The 17,707-nt window shown below is 45.4% G+C and overlaps 1 protein-coding gene across 2 annotated transcripts in view; it reads left to right on the plus strand.

Moving 5' to 3' along the window:
* Positions 1–17,707, plus strand: part of iqsec3a (IQ motif and Sec7 domain ArfGEF 3a) — a 63,967-nt gene that overhangs the window by 31,980 nt on the left and 14,280 nt on the right. For both annotated transcript variants that reach the window (XM_078100319.1, XM_078100320.1), the window contains exons 4-6: positions 5,634–6,910; positions 13,053–13,214; positions 16,156–16,278. In XM_078100319.1, coding sequence (XP_077956445.1) covers positions 5,634–6,910; positions 13,053–13,214; positions 16,156–16,278 — 1,562 coding nt within the window. The remainder of the gene's footprint in view (positions 1–5,633; positions 6,911–13,052; positions 13,215–16,155; positions 16,279–17,707) is intronic.

Below are 17,707 nucleotides of genomic sequence, written 5' to 3' on the forward strand. Positions count from 1 at the left end.
CCAAGAACCGTCACACATTCTGCCGTTCGTTTTCATTATCATCCACCCAACCAACATCCTCCAAAGTCCATGGATCTTCAACTAGGTAAGGCAGCAGAGTGTGGGGCTCGGTCTGGGCTCCTCATCGTTTCATAATCATTCGGGGTTAAAATTTTATTTTGCACATGAAGTTTTTCTCGTCACAAGCCCGAGAAGGACGTAGTTTATTGTGGTTTATTGCGTCTATTGTGGTTCTGAGAGAAAACGCATCACAATGACACGCCATCACGTGTGCCCTGGTCTGGAACCTTTTTTAATAGACGGTTTGCATTGGAAAGGAAGGTGTGCTATTTGAAACAAATAGGCATTTAGATTGCAGCAAGGGGCTCAGTAGATTCTGTCCGGCTGCATTGTGGGAAACAAACGCTCCAGTGATTTTGGAGCTTCCTGTGAGACAAGTCGGTATATTTCAGCCTCATTTGTTTCATCTGCATTGTGTGTACCCCACGATTTCATCTCATCAATTGTATGGATTGGCAGCTTTCCTCTGTTGTTCGACATATAAATTGCTTGTCTTTGGATTAGGGACTGTTGGTTAGGCTGTTTCAAGAAATCGACCTGAGCTTCGGAAAATCTTTTAACCAACGTTGCAGATGTGTCTTAGTTGCGGGCCTAAATACACCAATTACACACCATTCATGTTTTTGATGTCAGTCTGTACAACGTCGATGGATTAACTGTTTTCTTTGTGAGGCACAGAGGTGGCTGAAGTCACTGGTATTGACTTTGACTTTCTTCATTTCTGGCGTGTCCCAATTGACTGTCAACCAACACAGGAAGATGGGTAAACACAGTCGACCTGATGCGGAGTGTTTCTCAGCCTCAGGGCAGCAGACTGAAAATAAATGGCAAACCATTGTTACACCGAAAGCGTCAGATGTTTGTCCAAGTTCACCGTCCAATGAAACAAATTCATTCTTCCATTCTGTGTCAGCTCCATTTTTACACTTTTTTTCTACTCCAAAGGTTTTTTTAACCTCATCATGTTGCCCACGTCTCCCTCTCACCCTCAACACTCATCCAACAATTAACCATCTCCCTGTCAACAATGCTGGAGATACGCGACCAGCCAGATTGATCTACTGTCCGTCTACTTTTTGGGTGCAGAGGGTCGATGTCTCAGCAGATCAATGTCAGAGTAATTGGATCCGTGGGGAGGCACCTTGGTTGCAGAGGAGGAGTCTCTGGTTCAACTTCTTTTTTGTTTTTAAGATGTTTTAAAATGTTAACCTCATTGGATTTCAACGATTTGATTTATATTATATATATATATATATATATATATATATATATATATATATATATATATATATATATATATATATATATATATATATATATATGCTGCAGGGTTAATTAGAGAGAATTGGACTGAATGTAATCTTTGACCTCAAACCAAATAAAATCTTCATAAGAAATATCCCACAATACAATGACCTGAATTCCTTTTTAAATGCTCGTTTGTGTTTCTCTGACCATCTTCACTCTCATTTGAGTTACTGAGTCTTTCCAAACTTTCCAGCTAAACCCTAAGGAACATTAAACTTTTCTCTTCGTTAGTCTGATTAACAACTTTGTCGTAAATTTGTCCGTCCTACACAGAGACGCTTTAAAGAAACTGACTGCAAAAGCCCTTTGAAGTGATGAATGATTAGACCCAGACTTGAATCAACTGGTCTGTAATTGCCGCTAATTTCTGCTTAAGAAAATGAATCAAAAAGCCATACATCCCCTCAAAGTGAATGAACAGTGAAAAGTTAAATTTGATGGCACTCATACAGCCACTTAAATGCACCAGCGATACCAAGTCAAGAAATGTAAAAAAAAACGTACTTGTCCGAAAATTGCTGACGCATAAAGGCGTTGATTGCGATGACTTGTTCAATAGTTTGCCGCAGTACCGTCTCATGTGGCTTCGACCCAACTAATGAGACGGCCATGTTTTCTGCGTCAGAATTAGCCTTTCAGTAACCGCCGACCTTTTTCACTCAATGACTTTGGTCAAAGCTTAACTGATCACCGTCCTCTGATAACATAAAGTCTTTTCATGTCATCCTCATCTTGTAATATAGTCAGCATTAGTTGTGTCCTAGTTCTGCGCTTATATAATCATCTCATTAATCATGCAGTTGTTTCTGTGCTGTAAGACAGTGTGCATGGGGGCTAATAACCGTGCATTCCTTATTCCTGCAGGATGCGAGATCTGATAATCGGCTGTTTTACTTACGCACACCAGCCTTTTTTTGCAAATGTAAACGTCAGGCTAAAAGATAAGGGCTAAAAAAGGGAAACGCAATGCGCGGATTCCACAGGACGGCCATGTTGTTCATGTTTCTGCCGCATGCTGCCTCAGAGACAAACAACCAAACAGTTTCATCTCAAGCTGGTATTATAAACGATAAGTAATCAATATTCTACATAATCTCATCATTTTTAAACAGAAGAGGGAGGGAAAAGAATTGCAGCACATGACTACCTCTCTTTCTTGGAATCATTAAAAAAACATGCTGTGAACTGAACTTTTGTTTGACCTTTTGTTTTGAGATACATTTTCATTTAAAGCAGACTAAAACACATTCCTTTTCTGAAAGCCTCTGGGTATTAATATTTCATACATTGAAAAAGTCCAATACCTCAAGCCACTAAATCCACCATGATGATATCTGAAAAAACAAACAGCCGTTGCTCCTGAAATATATATAAACACACTTATTTTTAAGCCTTTTTGCAGATGTGTAGCCTGTTTTCTTTCTGATCTGCTCCTTTGCATGTCCTTGATATGCCTGATATCGCCTTTATCCATCCTTTCTACTTGCCAATACAAAGAAACCGTGGAATTGCAAACAACAGTGTCGTACCACTTAGCGCCCCCCCCCGCACCCCCCCTGTTCAGAGGGGAACATGAGGTCAGCGTGGTGCTGATCTGCCCGTCAAGATTAATTTAGACCTCGGCGGTACGGAGCTGTGCCACCACCGTGCACTCAAAGCACTGCCTCTCCAGAATAATCTCTCTCCATCAGCGCTTAGTGAAGTGATCACAGATAGACAGTCAGCTAATGGGGAAGGGGAGGGGAGGGGGGGAGGTTCGGCAGTGCCTGTCTCGGCGCGGCCATCCATCTCATCACCTCTTTCTACATCTACTTACCTTCCCATCGGTGCTCTTGTTTTCTTGTTTCATTAGCGCTTCGATCATTCCTTTTTTTTTGGTGTTTTGTGGTCTTTCCCATTTTTGCACGCAGTAAGTTGCACAGTTAAGTGGAAGCTACGTATGTGAAAGTGCATTTTTTCAAGCGCTGTATGTAAAACTGCATCTGTGACCATTTGAAATCAATGGACAATGTGAGGGAACATTAACCTGCAGAGGATGATCACCCTAATCTGCAATTACGCTCAGCTTTATGGGGCCAACATTTGCCCCTTTTGCATTGAGTGGAGTTGAACTTTGCAAAACATTCGCCAACAAAGTTTTAGTAAATAAGAAGTGTAAGCAGTTGACCCCACTAAGGGTCGCCCACCTTCAGCCTTATTATCGACGCATACCAGCATGAGAACAGCTCATTGATTAGATGTTGGCTCGCAACTTGAGTGTTTTCAGCTTCCATTATTTTCAGCATAAAATGTCTAAGATTCAGCAATATAATACTACGGCAGAGTAGCGGTAAAACTTGTATCAGCTAAAGTGTCAGATATTTCCCCCCGGAGTTGGTAGACACCAAAAAAACAAGCTGAAATAGAATGAATATTTAGTAAATAGTTACAATAATGGAATTTGGTGAAACATTTGGATGATAAAAAACCCTCCAAAATAAAAGCACTTTGTCAACCCAATATTAGAATGGTATCAAATTGTCTCCTTTGTTTACTCTCTTCCCCTACGTCTATCATGTCCCTGCTCGTCATGGTGGCTGTCATCTTAGTGGCAAAGTGTGTATAAGTTACACACTCTGAAAGCGAGAAAGCAACGCGACCCAAATGCTTTATTCATCGTCCCCTAACATGCTTACGCAGAAGGCAAAACAAACAAGCTCGCCTGCCACATTAAATCAAACGCATGCAAACCAAAGGCCCCTTTCCCCTACCAAGGGCACCCCTGCAGTGGAACTCTTTGCAGAATTTTTTCGATGACACCTTTTTCACGGTAATGAGATCGCATCACCTCTGTGACTTGTCATGTCGAAGGTGCACCAGCACAGTCACAGAACAATGCGGATTAAAAAGCGATAAATATTCGGGCTGAGATCGACCGGTCTTTAAGTCAGTCGCCGTTGGCAGATACGGTGAAGCGTCAGAAACCACCTTAATATTCTCAGTCCGTCTCACTCCGCTTGCAGAGGCTCTGCAGTGAAATGTAAATGGAGTTGATAGGATTTTTTTAGTGTCATTCCGCTTTTCTAAAGAGCTTTGTGTGTTATTCCGTTCCCGTAGTGACAACAGGCACAGGCGGCATCTAGAACCAACCACTTATCACAAATTGCAAACCCCTCGAGGCATTACAGCCCATCAGGTTGCGGTTGGGTGACCTTGTCCACCACTAAAGCAAAAGGAGATTAGCTGCTGGAAGACACGTTTTGATCTCTCGCCGCCGCCGCAGTTGCAGAAGAGATATTTTTTTTGGGTCCAAGGTTAATCCTCACGTAGACATCACCCCGAGACAAGAAAGTCTGGAGAAAACTGGAACGGCGAGGAGTTCTATTTTTTGAGAAGTAAAAGACACACTTGTGTGCCCTTGATACAGCGAGAACAGAAAGAACTATATTCATTGATTTAGTCTGAATGCGCATTTGAGAGTGACTGGAGAAGATAAGAGCACTTTCTGGGCACTTCCAAAGATACCCACACACTGATTGTTCTGGGAAACTCAAAGAGGTCTCATCTATTGTTTGAGCAGCGGCCAGATAAGAATGGCTATATTACATCTCTGTCTATTTCCCACAGCGGTTGAGCAATTTTTCACAGGAAGGATTAATGGCTTGTTCATTTCAAGACAATTGTGTGTTGCGTGGAGGACGTCTCCGTGGAATTCTCACAGATTATGAGTTTTATTTGCAGAGGAAATTAACAGTTTGACCAAATGCCATGAGTCAGCCTTTACCAAACTGTATGTAGGCTCAGTACACACGGGGTGCTTGCAGAAAACAATTACTGAGGCAATGCGAGGATATTATCATTTTAATTTGACGACCTTTATTTTTAAGTTAATTTTCCCTAAAATTGTTTTTTACAACCCTGTTCATCTCCTGGGATTGTCATTTGTTTATTTTCCCAACACAGTTATTCCATTCCTCACTCTACCTGTCATTCAATTTATATGTCCCATTCTTCTTCTTTTCCACAAAAAACTGGCTTTTATATTACCACAAATAACCGTGATGAAAGGGATTATGAGAGTCCTTGGCAATGTTTTGACTTGCCAATCTATGTGTGTCCTGTGTTTTTTTCTGCAATTTCTAATACGGAGCCATAATTGTCATGTATTATTGAGATAATTAAGGGTTTCTCAATAATTTCAGAATGCCCTTATTTTGCTTCAGAACAAAAACAAAAACCCAGATTCTCGATTTTCCAACTAAGTCCTTCTTTCTCCTCTTCTTCAGATCGAAATGTTAGAGCACAAATACGGCGGCCACCTCATATCCCGCCGTGCCGCCTGCAAGATCCAGACCGCCTTCCGCCAGTACCAGCTCAGCAAGAACTTCGAGAAGATCCGCAATTCGCTGCTGGAGAGTCGTCTGCCTCGACGCATCTCCCTGCGCAAGGCCCGCGTGCAGAACCCGGAGGGTTTCTCTGCTGAACGGGCCCTGGCAGAAGGCTACAACTTGACAGGCATCCCATTGGTGCGCTCGCCATCTCTGCCTGCCACAGTTGGTGGCACCCTGACCGACCTGGAAGACTCATTCACTGAACAGGTCCAGTCACTGGCAAAGTCCATAGACGATGCACTCAGCAACTGGAGCCTGAAGACCATGTGCTCACTGCAGGAAGGCGGCACCTACCAGTTTGGCGCCGACCCCTTCAGTGCCGCAGCGGCGGCAGCGGCAGCGGGAGGAGGCGGAGGCGGAGGAGAGGGATGCGCTGGGGGAGAGCCAACGCTTATTCAAGGCCCACTCGACCCAAGTGACCTGTCGAGGAGTGCAAGCAAGCTGATGATGGCGTTCCGGGATGTGACGGTGCAGTTCGACAGCCAGAAGTTCTGTGTTTCCTCCTCAGTCATGGAATCGTCCACCGTCACCCTCGGCAGCTGCGTCCAGCAGGACGGAGCCCCCCCGACTGTCACATCTACTTCCACAAAGGCAAACTCCTTTCCAGTCTTCACCCCTGCCGGCCTCTCGCAAGAACCCCCTCCTGCCCCCGCAGAGCTCCCAGCCGAACCCATAGACCCACCACCCCCGCCGCAAGAACCCCCGCCCCCCCCGGAATCTGAATTTGAAGAAGGGGAGCAGGATGTTGAGTTCCCTGCTCCGCCACCGAGTGAAGAGGAGCTCGGGGAGGACGACCAGCCTCCCCTGACCCCTCTGGATAAGATGGCTGCTCCTCAAAGCCCACCGGACGTGGTGGTGGTGGTGCCACCGCCCGCCGAGCTTCCTCAGGTCGCGCCAACGCTGCTGGGGAGCTCGCCCCCGGCGGCGCCCCTGGAGGTCAACAGGTGCAGCTCAGAGACGGCGGACAACAGCTCGGAGCAGATGAGCAGCAGCAGCACGTCCACGGAGGCCCGCTCCACATCGGAGGCCTCGTCCAAGGAGGCTCTGCAGGCCATGATCCTCAGCCTGCCACGCTACCAATGCGAGAACCCCGCCAGCTGTAAATCCCCCACGCTGTCCACTGACGTCATGCGGAAACGCCTCTACCGCATCGGCCTCAATCTCTTCAACGTGTGAGTGGCCACTGACGTTTTGTCTGTGTGTGTGCTTGGGTGATTTCTGAAGCCAGCCCAGAAATCGGGGGTCTGGTTAACGTGAGTGTTCCTCTTTGCGAGGTTTCAAATTTAAATGAAAATGTGTTTATTCAGGGCTGGAAAAAAAAAGACAGGGTATATCGGAAGAGAATGCTGTGCAGTGAGATTAATGAAACAGTCAGTTTACCTCCACCCCTCCCCTCAGTATATCTGACGTTTGATGTGGCCCTATGGACTGAAAAGAGCAAAGAAAAGCATTTTTTTCTTCTCACAGGTCCCCCTTGTGCTGATAGAACAAATAGAATAGAGCCCTAAGTCCCGAGCTGAATCTGATCTGAATTTCTTCTTTCTTCTCAGAAGGAAGCATCAACACTGAGATGAGTTATTGAGACACAGAGCCGCGTGGCGATTGATTTGTAAGAGGACAGGAGGGAAATGAGAGAAACAGACGCACCCAGACAGGGTATGACAGCTGAATAAGCTGTCTACGCCCTATATATTTTGTAGCTACGCTTTTTGTACAGCACAGCACAAAATAAAGACCACAATGAGGCAGATTCACCACTCAAAGACATGCGTGATTTTTTAGATTTTAGATTCCAGATAGGTATAAAAATAGATAGTTAATAATGGTTCCATTGGTTAAAAACAATTTCTTGTCTTGAAATTGGGTGGTTAAAGGCTAATAGCTAGTGAGCTCACTCTATTGGCCCACAGATATGGAAACAACATATTCATGTGGCACTTTAATACTGTATCTAGTTCTCTTTATACATCCATAGCTTCATGTACCATGTCAGGGACAAAGGTAACACTAGCATGCCACTGTTAGGCCTTTCCAGCTCCCACTGCAAATTTCTCTGTGGCTTCACAAATTGTCAGCAGAAGAAAAAGATTTCTGACTTGGAAAGCTTGTTTATGTTTGCAGCTTTTCAGCCATTGTGAATTCAGTTGTCCCCCTGCTGCCTAGTCAAGAGTGACGAAGACGAAAGCGGATAAGAACTTCCCAGGACGCGCGCCAGTCAGGTGCGAGGTGCTTACATGGCTGCGAGAGATAGGAGGAAAGACTGTTGCCATGGTTACAACAGGGCTATGGGCCGGCACTGAGAGAATCTGTTGATTTATTGAGAGAAACACTGACTGAGATGTGTGTCAAACTCAATTTCAGTGCAGAACATTTTGAACTGGGAGGATAACTACTACAAGCTAGATATACCGTGATTTAAGAAAGACTTACATAGTCATATTTCGCTCTAAATCAACTTTAAATATTACATAACGTATATTTACTTCACGCCATAAATGGCAGAACAAAATCTAGGATAGATAATCCTTTTTTAGGAATGTTTGGAACAACATAACAAAGCTCTGAGCAGCCGACACCTTTAAACACGGACATTTACCATATGTTCAGTTAGCATTTCACCTAGAGCCTTCCCCTAGGACCCCAACACCCCACATACACTTTTTCAATAAATTAGCTGATCTCACTCGCATGTGCTGTATTACACGTTGAATCCGAATGGATGGTGCGGCCCGGGTAACAATTAGTCGGAATACATGAGGGGTGGATCTAAAAAGATAATGGCAAAGATCCACAAAGCACAATATTCTCATTAGTCATTCTGCTACGAGTCGTGGATGCAATTAAAAGTTCCTTTAGCACTCTGTGAAAACAGCATCTGGGGAAGTGGAAGGAATGAGCGATGTTAGCATTTCAAACCCAGCTTCTATTTGTCCACCTCAACTATTTCTGAAGAAGCTCTCCTCACGTTCCAACAGAAGACACACCGTGTTCCTCCGGCTGTACAACCACTCCAATACTTTGTTGAGGTTTGGCCTCAATTAAGCCATTTCAGAGAAATTTTGAAGATTGGAGCTCCCGAACCAACATTGTCTTTTTGCTCGCTGCCAAGCAATGGAGCACAAAAAAAAGGTGCACAATGAAGCCGATTAACTTTGACTCATTGTTCAAGCGTGAACCGGAAAACAAGAGGAGCAAGAACGAGCTGTGCAGTTACTGGAGAGGAAGTAATTACCGGGGAAATAAATAAAAAACATGAACGAGGGAGATGGGTTATATGAACCCCCATGGAAGTTATTTTATTATGTTATTATTTCTCCGAGATGACAGCAGATATCAACTCATCTGTTAAGGAAACATCAGAAAGTGCATTAGAGATTCATTCCCCATGTCAGCATATCAGCAGCACTGTCAAAATACGGTAAAACTACTCAATGAATATAGTTATGATTTGGCAAATGAAACAGCCGTGGTTCAAGTTTAGGTCAGTAATGAGAAATGATCAAATTGATCGAAAGAAAACCAAAAAATGACATTACCTAATTACATTGGAAGTAAGAGAATAGTATAATCCAAGCTTTGATTTCAGTGTTGAACCCTTGAATTGATAATCTTCTCTTTTATAAATTTTATCGCTGTATCAGAATATCCTCAAATGTAAAGTAAAATGGGTCGAGAAAAGGGTCGTGAGGGTTTTTCTGCTTTAACTACAAGATATTCCAATGTCAGTCTACTTAGCGAGTCAACATAGGAATTCTCTGCCAGACAGAATAAAAAGGAAGATCAATTTGGCTCTATATTTACTACCTGCAATGCAATTACTTTTTAAGACACGTCCACCTTGATAGTGTCACTTTGAAGGGCGCAGGAAGTTTGGCTACAATCATCTGTTTGTTCAGATTGTATTTGAAACATATCCGTTATGAGGAATTCAGCACGGCACACGTTTGCAATGACCAACATCAAACACATGGAAAGATAAGCTGACTTTTATTGGACTTGTTTGTAAGGAAAGAGGGAGACGGGATGAGAGAGGAAGAGCCACATAGAGAGAGAGAGAGCCGCAGTGAGAGAGAGAGAGAAGGCAAACGCGCTGGAGGCTTATTAGTTCCACTAGTTCATATCCTCCCTCTAATACCTGCGCTGCTGTATCCTTTGCATCTTAAACAGCGCTGTTTGCTTCTGACTGCCGTTGCTTCATCATGCGGCCAAAATAGCTGACACACATGCACGCATTTGCCGTGTGTTTGCTTTGCAGGGGTGGCGAAGGAAAGGACGGGGTAGAAAGTAAATTACAGTTTTGTGTGTGAGTGTGTGTGCAGTGGCCTGCACAACGATAAAAAGATACTGGAAATGAGGTAGGGGGGGGAGGGGGGGGGGGGGGGGTTGAGTGGGTTTCCACCTTCAGTGTTTGGCTTACCAATGACTCCCTTAAAAGGTGCGTCAAGGATAACCGTCGACACACAGGGGACCTGATAGAAAACCTTCAAAAGACAGTGAAGGATGGGAGGAGGCGTGGCATTAATATTATATTCCTGAGAAAATTGCTCGTTTTGCACAGATGGATATGCATGCACTCTGCTGGGACAGAAATACTGTAGTGAAACCATTGATATCGGAGCAGCTCAGGCTGGAATCACGTTGACTCCCCATCATGCATGAAAATGGAGCAGCGGCGTAGCTTCATGAATTAAATAAAAGGAGGCGTGGGAGATACGTGCGAAGAGAGTCGGAGAGATAGAGAGAAAGGCGGATCTGAATGTGTATGTGATGGAAGGTAATTAAGATTATCAGATCAGAGAGGGTTACCCTGACGCCAGGAGGAGAGAGCTCAGTGGAAATCTCATGTTTGCTTGTGCGTATACACAAACCTCGCCTGCATTAACATTCTGCCCTCGGTGCTAAATGACCCAGCACATAATTACAAACTCTAAAAGCCAGATGGTGAACAGAGAATACGTTTCTAATTTCTCTTCTGCAGTCGTTCTGCAGGTGGTGCACGGTAAGCTCGTCGAGTAGCCCGGATCATTTGAAAAAGAGGGAAATGACCATTTCATCAATATGTATGTTGAACCGGCTGCAACATTGCAATGTTTGCAACGTTGGGGCTTTGAAGCTGAAGTTCTAGCAGCTGCCAAACGATGGAAAAACTGTACTCACGTGATGCCATTGGCAAAGGAAAGTGCTTTCCCAGAGACGTCCCAGTGCAAACACTTAAAAAAGGCCTTATTTACAACCATTAGGTTTTGTTTCATTTTATTTCTTCCGGATTCGGCCGGGAGGCAGACTTAAAGGGAAGGCTCTCGCTCTTAAGGCCCACAGATCTGGAAGATCGTAGAAAGGTCAACCGGTCAATCAATGTTTGTTTCAGACTCAGGCTCCGGGGAAATGCACAGAGTAGCAAACCAGCCGTCAATCCATCAACGGTCGCGAGAAGAGAAATGTGTGGCATCTGGCGAAAACCCCGTAGTGCTGTTCAGCACTTGTAAAGGACAATAAAACAAGGCTGAGGTACAACCCCTGTGCACATCTGAAATAGATGTGGGCGTCGAATATAGCAGACGAGCGTCTCTCAGGAAGAAATAGAGTAGTTTCATTGAGATTGGTCACTTTAGCGTTTGGTGTTTACCGATGTGGCACCGCGACGTCGACAGCAGGCATTTCTGTGTAGGACCCCCCCCCCCCGACGAGGACAGTCAATCATAACAATCCATCTGTCTCGCAGCGTTCCCTCCCCTTTGCTTTCCCTACATTCACCCCCACATCGGAAATAATAATCACCATGTGCGATCCATCTGTTGTTGGACAAACATCCAACGAGTAATATCTGCCAGATTCGTTTGGCGAGACATCACTTTCGGCTGTCAGGGCGAGCCAGCAAGCAGAGAGCGCGCTGAGGCTGTCGCAGCAGATGCTCCGGGCCAGTCCAGCCTCCACCCCCCTCCCCCCCGCCTCTCTGTCCTCACATTCCTCTTCCCGCACATCTGCTCTGTCTGGTTTTCCTCTCTCTCCCTTCCTTCTATCCTGCCCTTTATCCCCTCTCCTCTCCCCTCCCCCCCTCCCCCCCCCCGCCTTATAAACCCATTAGCTGTGGCACACACACACACACACACACACACACACACACACACAGCTGTTATGTAAAGGCTGCGGTTTAAACACCGAATAGAGACAGGGGGGGGGAGGAGCGGGGAGAGTTGTGGCATTGATGTGGTAGCCTCCCTAGAGCAATTCTCCTCTGTGTCTAATAGGGTTATGAGCAGTTACGATGTAACTCCCTTGTTCATACGTAACTTCTGCCACGCAGTCCGCTGGGAATCATCAGCAGGACGAGCGATGGGAGAATGAGAGCGGAGACGACGTCCCAAAGCGCCGATTCACAAGAAACCAATGAGACGCTTTGACGTGTCTTTGATGGCACCGCCTCCTCTCACATGGACACTTGAGATCTGTGTCCGGCTTATATTGGCACGCAAATGACATCGCCAACGGTTTCTGCATAAACAACCTTGTAGGCCCACGGGTTGCATGTAGATTAACAGCTCTTCTTCAGGTTCTTCTAACCCTCCTTTATAAAAATCATTTTTGGAAGAAAAAAAACGTTGCTCAAAAAGTTACTTTTTACTACTTAAAAGTAACTTAGCCAGGCTTTAAAGCTAATATGGCCACAGGGGACCGTTTCCAAATGCTTAAATGGAGTTCAACAGTTGCACCAGACTTATTGATGTCAGTTCCACAAAAATGTTCTTTTAGTATTTGCATATGAGCCAGCAATAGCCATCACAAGCTCGGGCCGGCTGAAGCAGCAAAACAGTTTGTTTTATTGCTTGTGATTATAATGGAACCTAAAATGGGTACGGCATTGCTTTTTTCTTAAATCAGCTCGGGGTGAACCAACATAGTTCATTTATCACAGTGACAATTGTTTTTCATCGAATCAATGAAAAGTACACACTTGACTTGACTAAAGCAGGTCCTGGACGATTTAAGGCGGCGTCCCGGATCACCACTTGTAATTCCGTCAGTGTCCGCTGGCTTTAGCAGAGTGTCAAGCTGTTAAGCAGTTGTTAGTGAATGTTGTTATTCAGAGAAGGAATGAATACAGATGAGACGGCGCCCAAGTGTGTTTTAATCACTCAAAGCAGTCCTCACTTACTTTCGTGCAGGTATATGCATAATAAGCCACCAGCGTTCTCTGAACCTTGACTCTTACTGCCGCTGCTCAGGGCGGTTGCGGTGAACCAAAATTATCCGTCAACGTCACGCGAACTAACACCAATGTTTCTTGTTTTTTTCGTTCTGGTTTGTTTGCTTCAGAAACCCTGACAAGGGCCTTCAGTTCCTGATCTCTCGGGGCTTCATCCCAGACACGCCCATCGGCGTCGCCCACTTTCTGCTGCAGCGGAAGGGCCTGAGCCGCCAGATGATCGGAGAGTTCCTCGGCAACAGCAAAAAGCCCTTCAACAGAGATGTGCTGGAGTGAGTATGGCACACGTTCCTCTTTTTTTTGGAGCACGTTTTTAGAAGATTGTGCTGCTCCCCATGACAAGGTGAAATCGAAGTGTCACGAATCCACAAATATCCCCCTGATATCGCTTCCGATTGTACGTTTAGGTTGACTTGGGAGACGGAATTGATAAAACGCTGATGAGACGATGATAAAATAAAAAGCTTTCGTGCTCTTATTTCGTTTTTTGAGTCGATAAAATCAAATTGAAACATAGTCGCTGTCGTGTCAACATTATTCCGTCAGACAGAGAGCGAGAACCACAGAGCAACGTTGCCGTTATCTAAAAGTATACATGATGTTATCATAACATTTCCCTCCTGTGACAAAAGCCCATGCAGGAGGACCGTAAATGAATGTTTACGCAGGCTGAGTGGTGATTCCTCCTGCTTTGTGAATGTGTTTATTTCACATTGAGTCATCGTGCGGTACAGTCTGTTCTTTGCGGCAGACCAAAGATAAGAGGACGGAAAGTACATCTTGACCGAAGTGGATTAGAGATGCCTCCTCATTGTGTTACTCATCACATCATTGTGAAGACACACGTGACTGACTTCACCCTCTCCGTGTCCTTCCAGGTCATTTACCTGATGGGCATTCTTTTCTTTCAAGTTCTCCTTCCATCTTTCAAGAACTTCCTCACTTTATCTCCTCATAATTACCTTTTTTTTTTTTAATTCTATCACATTCTCTCATTCAGCAATTACTTTGAAATTTGCATTTCAACCCCCCGGAGGAGGTACCGCTGATCGTTCTTTTGTCATCTCTTTTGTCCAAGTTATCAAACCTATAACACACTTTTAGTCTTTCCAAGGGAGGACGTACACGGCACAGCACTCCGAGATGTCGCCCCCCCCCGCCCCGACCCCCCTTAGGCTGCCCTCATATAATATCCACATTCTTTTAAATGGACGCCGTCCATTTGTGCTCCAAATCCATTGGATTAACAGGACTATGCTCTTAATGCCTCAAACAGATATACCTCCATCTCCACCATTGGGAGATATGGAAGTATATTCATTTCACCGCAGAGCAGTCGTACGGTGGAAGTGATGAAGAGGAACATGATAGCGGTGCAAAGTGTCTGTGAGAGCACTTTCCATAAAGTGTAGTCACAGGAGAGCGGCTGAGGGATTGCGGGCTACTGCGGAGGAGAATCTCTCATGTTGATTTATTGAGCCTGAATGAGTGTGTGTGGGTGTGAGAGAGAGCGTGTGAAAAGCATGTGGCTTCTGTTGGTGTGTGTGTGTAGAGGGGGGGGGGGATGCGTGCCTGTGTCTCCGTCCCGCCGTCTCCCGTGTTCCTGAATGCACCTCTTCTCCTCACATTTCTCTCGGCATTAAAGCGCAACGGCTGAAACGTCTTGAGTCAATTAAGCCAAATTGTGGTTATGGATTTGCGTTCCAATCAACGTGCCCCCCCCACCTCTCCCCCCCAAGGAGCCATTTACCCATAATGTCGTGTACTTGTTTAGCAGGAAAAGCGTGCTCTGTGTGTGTGTGTACACACCGCGTGTGTGTGTGTGTGTGTGTGTTGTCATTAGAGGGGGGAGGAGAGGGCAGATGTACTCAGGCTACACAACATCTCGTCTGACGTTGCATAAACTGAGAGTGACAGGCGGGGAGGAAAGAGAGAGAGAGAGAGAGAGGTGGTGGTGCGAGGAAGCGAGTCATGAAGAAGGCCGACGAGCGAGGCAAGAGGAAGAGAGTAGATGAAAACAGAGTCGCTGTGTACTATAAGCTGTACCTTATTGTGCTGATGCTGGTATCTAACAATGCAGATTATTACCGAAGGGCGAGTTGTATTAGTGTACTCGTTAGAAGTAGCAGCATCCGGTGAATTGTCGCCAATAGCTACTATCAAACGGCAACGGCAATGTGTGTTGAGAAAAGTTTTATTGGATACGGAGACACGGCCGTGATGATGAAGGAGGGCTGGATTCAGATTTGGGGGCACAGGGTTGTTCGGGTGGTTGAAGGCTGATGGATGAATGGAGGAGAGAGATGTTGCCTGAAGTCAAAGCGGCCTCTCGCTGGTTTTCGGTTCTTTGAGCGCGAGAAAAAGAAACTGGACTGTGAAAACACACACACACAGCACCGCTGTGGGTCTTGTAATACAAATACTGTACTCGGTGATCTCATGGTGCGTCGGGAAGTACTGTAGACTCAGCTATCCGACTCTTTTCTGCTGGAGCAGCATGTGTCTCAGTCAAGTAGCCACCTCATTAACTTCCAGTGTTCACAGTAATCCATCTTCATGTGTGTGTGTGTGTCCCAGTAATTTTTCCAATTTTTCCAGTGCAAAAAGAAGTGAATTGTATCATGTATTTTTGTTAAAGATTCTTCAGATCAACAGCCTCGTCTTTCTCTGAACCATCAAATGTGCTGATAATAACTAGCTGATAAATACTTTAATTTCATCGTTTGATCATCATTCCTCTTTGCACTTAGTGGTAGAACACCTCACATCAAGAGGGATGAAACCTTTAAAACCTTCCAACTCCTAAAGTCACCTTTCACTTCAAAACCTCATTCCACCTCTAAATTGCCTACGTTGTGTTGTCCCACCTGAACTCATGGACAGGATATTTTTCTTTTTTAATGAAAGTCATTAAGCCCGGGGTTGTCGGGCAAAAGGGAGGATTTTCTGCTCCGAGGGATTGTAAGCGTGCATGTGTGCATGTGTGTGTGTGTGTGTGTGTGTGTGTTTTGGCAGCTGAAGATAGCCGGGTGCAGTCTAATCCCTGGTGTCCATGCGTGGCTAACACCTGCATTAAGCAGAACGGGGCTGTGACTGGGAATCAGATGAGTGGACTTTTATCTTTAGGTATAGGAAGGGTTGGCCACTGCTATCATGCCCCCCCCCCGTGTCTTCTCCCCCCGTATTACATCTATTTCTCACTGTGCTCAACAGCTGTGTGGTGGATGAGATGGACTTCTCGGGCATGGAGCTGGACGAAGCGCTCAGGAAGTTTCAGGCCCACATTCGTGTGCAGGGAGAAGCGCAGAAGGTGGAACGTCTCATCGAAGCCTTTAGGTAATTATTGAAGTGGTGATGCTGAAATGGGTTGTTCTGCACATAAGCCCCCACTTCCCCAAATCTGTTTTTCCTCTATTCAACTGTAACCGGTCTCCAATCTCACCCCCGTTAAAAAAAAGCCAGATAGCGTTTTCAACCAACTCATTTAGGGGGATCAGTTGGCGGATATGAACCATGTATGTATCTATGAATCATATATGTGAAGAATATTGCACATGCAAGAAATTTGACAAACGTATTTAACTGCTGGGCGACAATAGTTTCTTTGAAAACGAGTCAAATATGCACAGTATCAATAATATGTCCTACTGGTGTCCTTTACTTAAATGAGGGCGAGTTGATATTTGAGCGGATGTACAAAAGGAAATTAAATATGGCCCCTCAAACATGGGGCGAAACTTGGTCCCGCAGGGGATTTAAGATGCAATTGACAGGTTGATCGATGATGAAACATCCCTAGATCAACTTCTAAAGACGTGCTGAGGAGTGACCGCTTTGAATTTGTGAGACGTGGCTTCGTTTGTATTTTTTTTAACCTTTTTACAGGACCGTTCTCGGCCGGACAAATACACAAAGAGAGAGAATATAGAAACAAGAGTAGGACTCGCTTTAATCAGAAGAATCCACAAAACACACATTAAAAAAAAAACGGACAGTTACACCTAATCCCTTAAGAAGTAACGGACAAATAACAGACTGAACATGTGAGAGTAAATACGCAGTCGTGTCCCGCCGCCTCCTCTCAACAAACGCACGCTTTCTCTTCATTTCTGCGACAATAAAACGTCGACAATGCAGCCGCCATCCAAAAAGGGGAGACAATGTGCAGTGCAGCTGCAGCTGCTGTGTGAATTGTGCGTTAATGTAATAACCACCTGTCGCTGTGGTCGAGGTGCACAATGAGGAGACAAACGGCCCCGGTGGTGTTTGGACATCGTGCTCAGCCTGCATGTTTCCGAGGGAGTAAGAGCAACAGAGAGGTGGGGGGCAAGAAGATGGGCAAAGGGGACACGAACTGGAAAAAAGGAAGGAAGGGGGTTGGGGGGTAGGGGGAGGCGGGGGGGGGGGGGGGGGGGGGGAGCACGGTTTATAAATAACCAGCGTTGCGTAACCACCACTTCCTCTCTGCGCCTGCCTCCCCTGCTCCTGGGCTTTGATATGCCCCCATACACACACACACACACACACACACACACACACACACACATACACCAAGAGTGAAATCTCCAAAGTAAGTGGGGAGGGATTTGAAGAGAGAGAGAGAGGAGGAAAAGTGAAAAGCAGCCCAGCAGCCTCAGTATCTGCTGCGTCAGTGTGCTAATGAATGAGAAAATGTGAGCCGCCTCCCAATGCTGCAGATATGTATTCAGTTCATGTTTTCTATTTTTCATCACAGTGTATTCAACCCACCCTGCGGCCACAAGCG

The sequence above is a fragment of the Gasterosteus aculeatus genome, chromosome 4 (assembly GCF_964276395.1).
Source record: "Gasterosteus aculeatus chromosome 4, fGasAcu3.hap1.1, whole genome shotgun sequence".
NCBI classification, from domain to species: Eukaryota; Metazoa; Chordata; class Actinopteri; order Perciformes; family Gasterosteidae; genus Gasterosteus; species Gasterosteus aculeatus.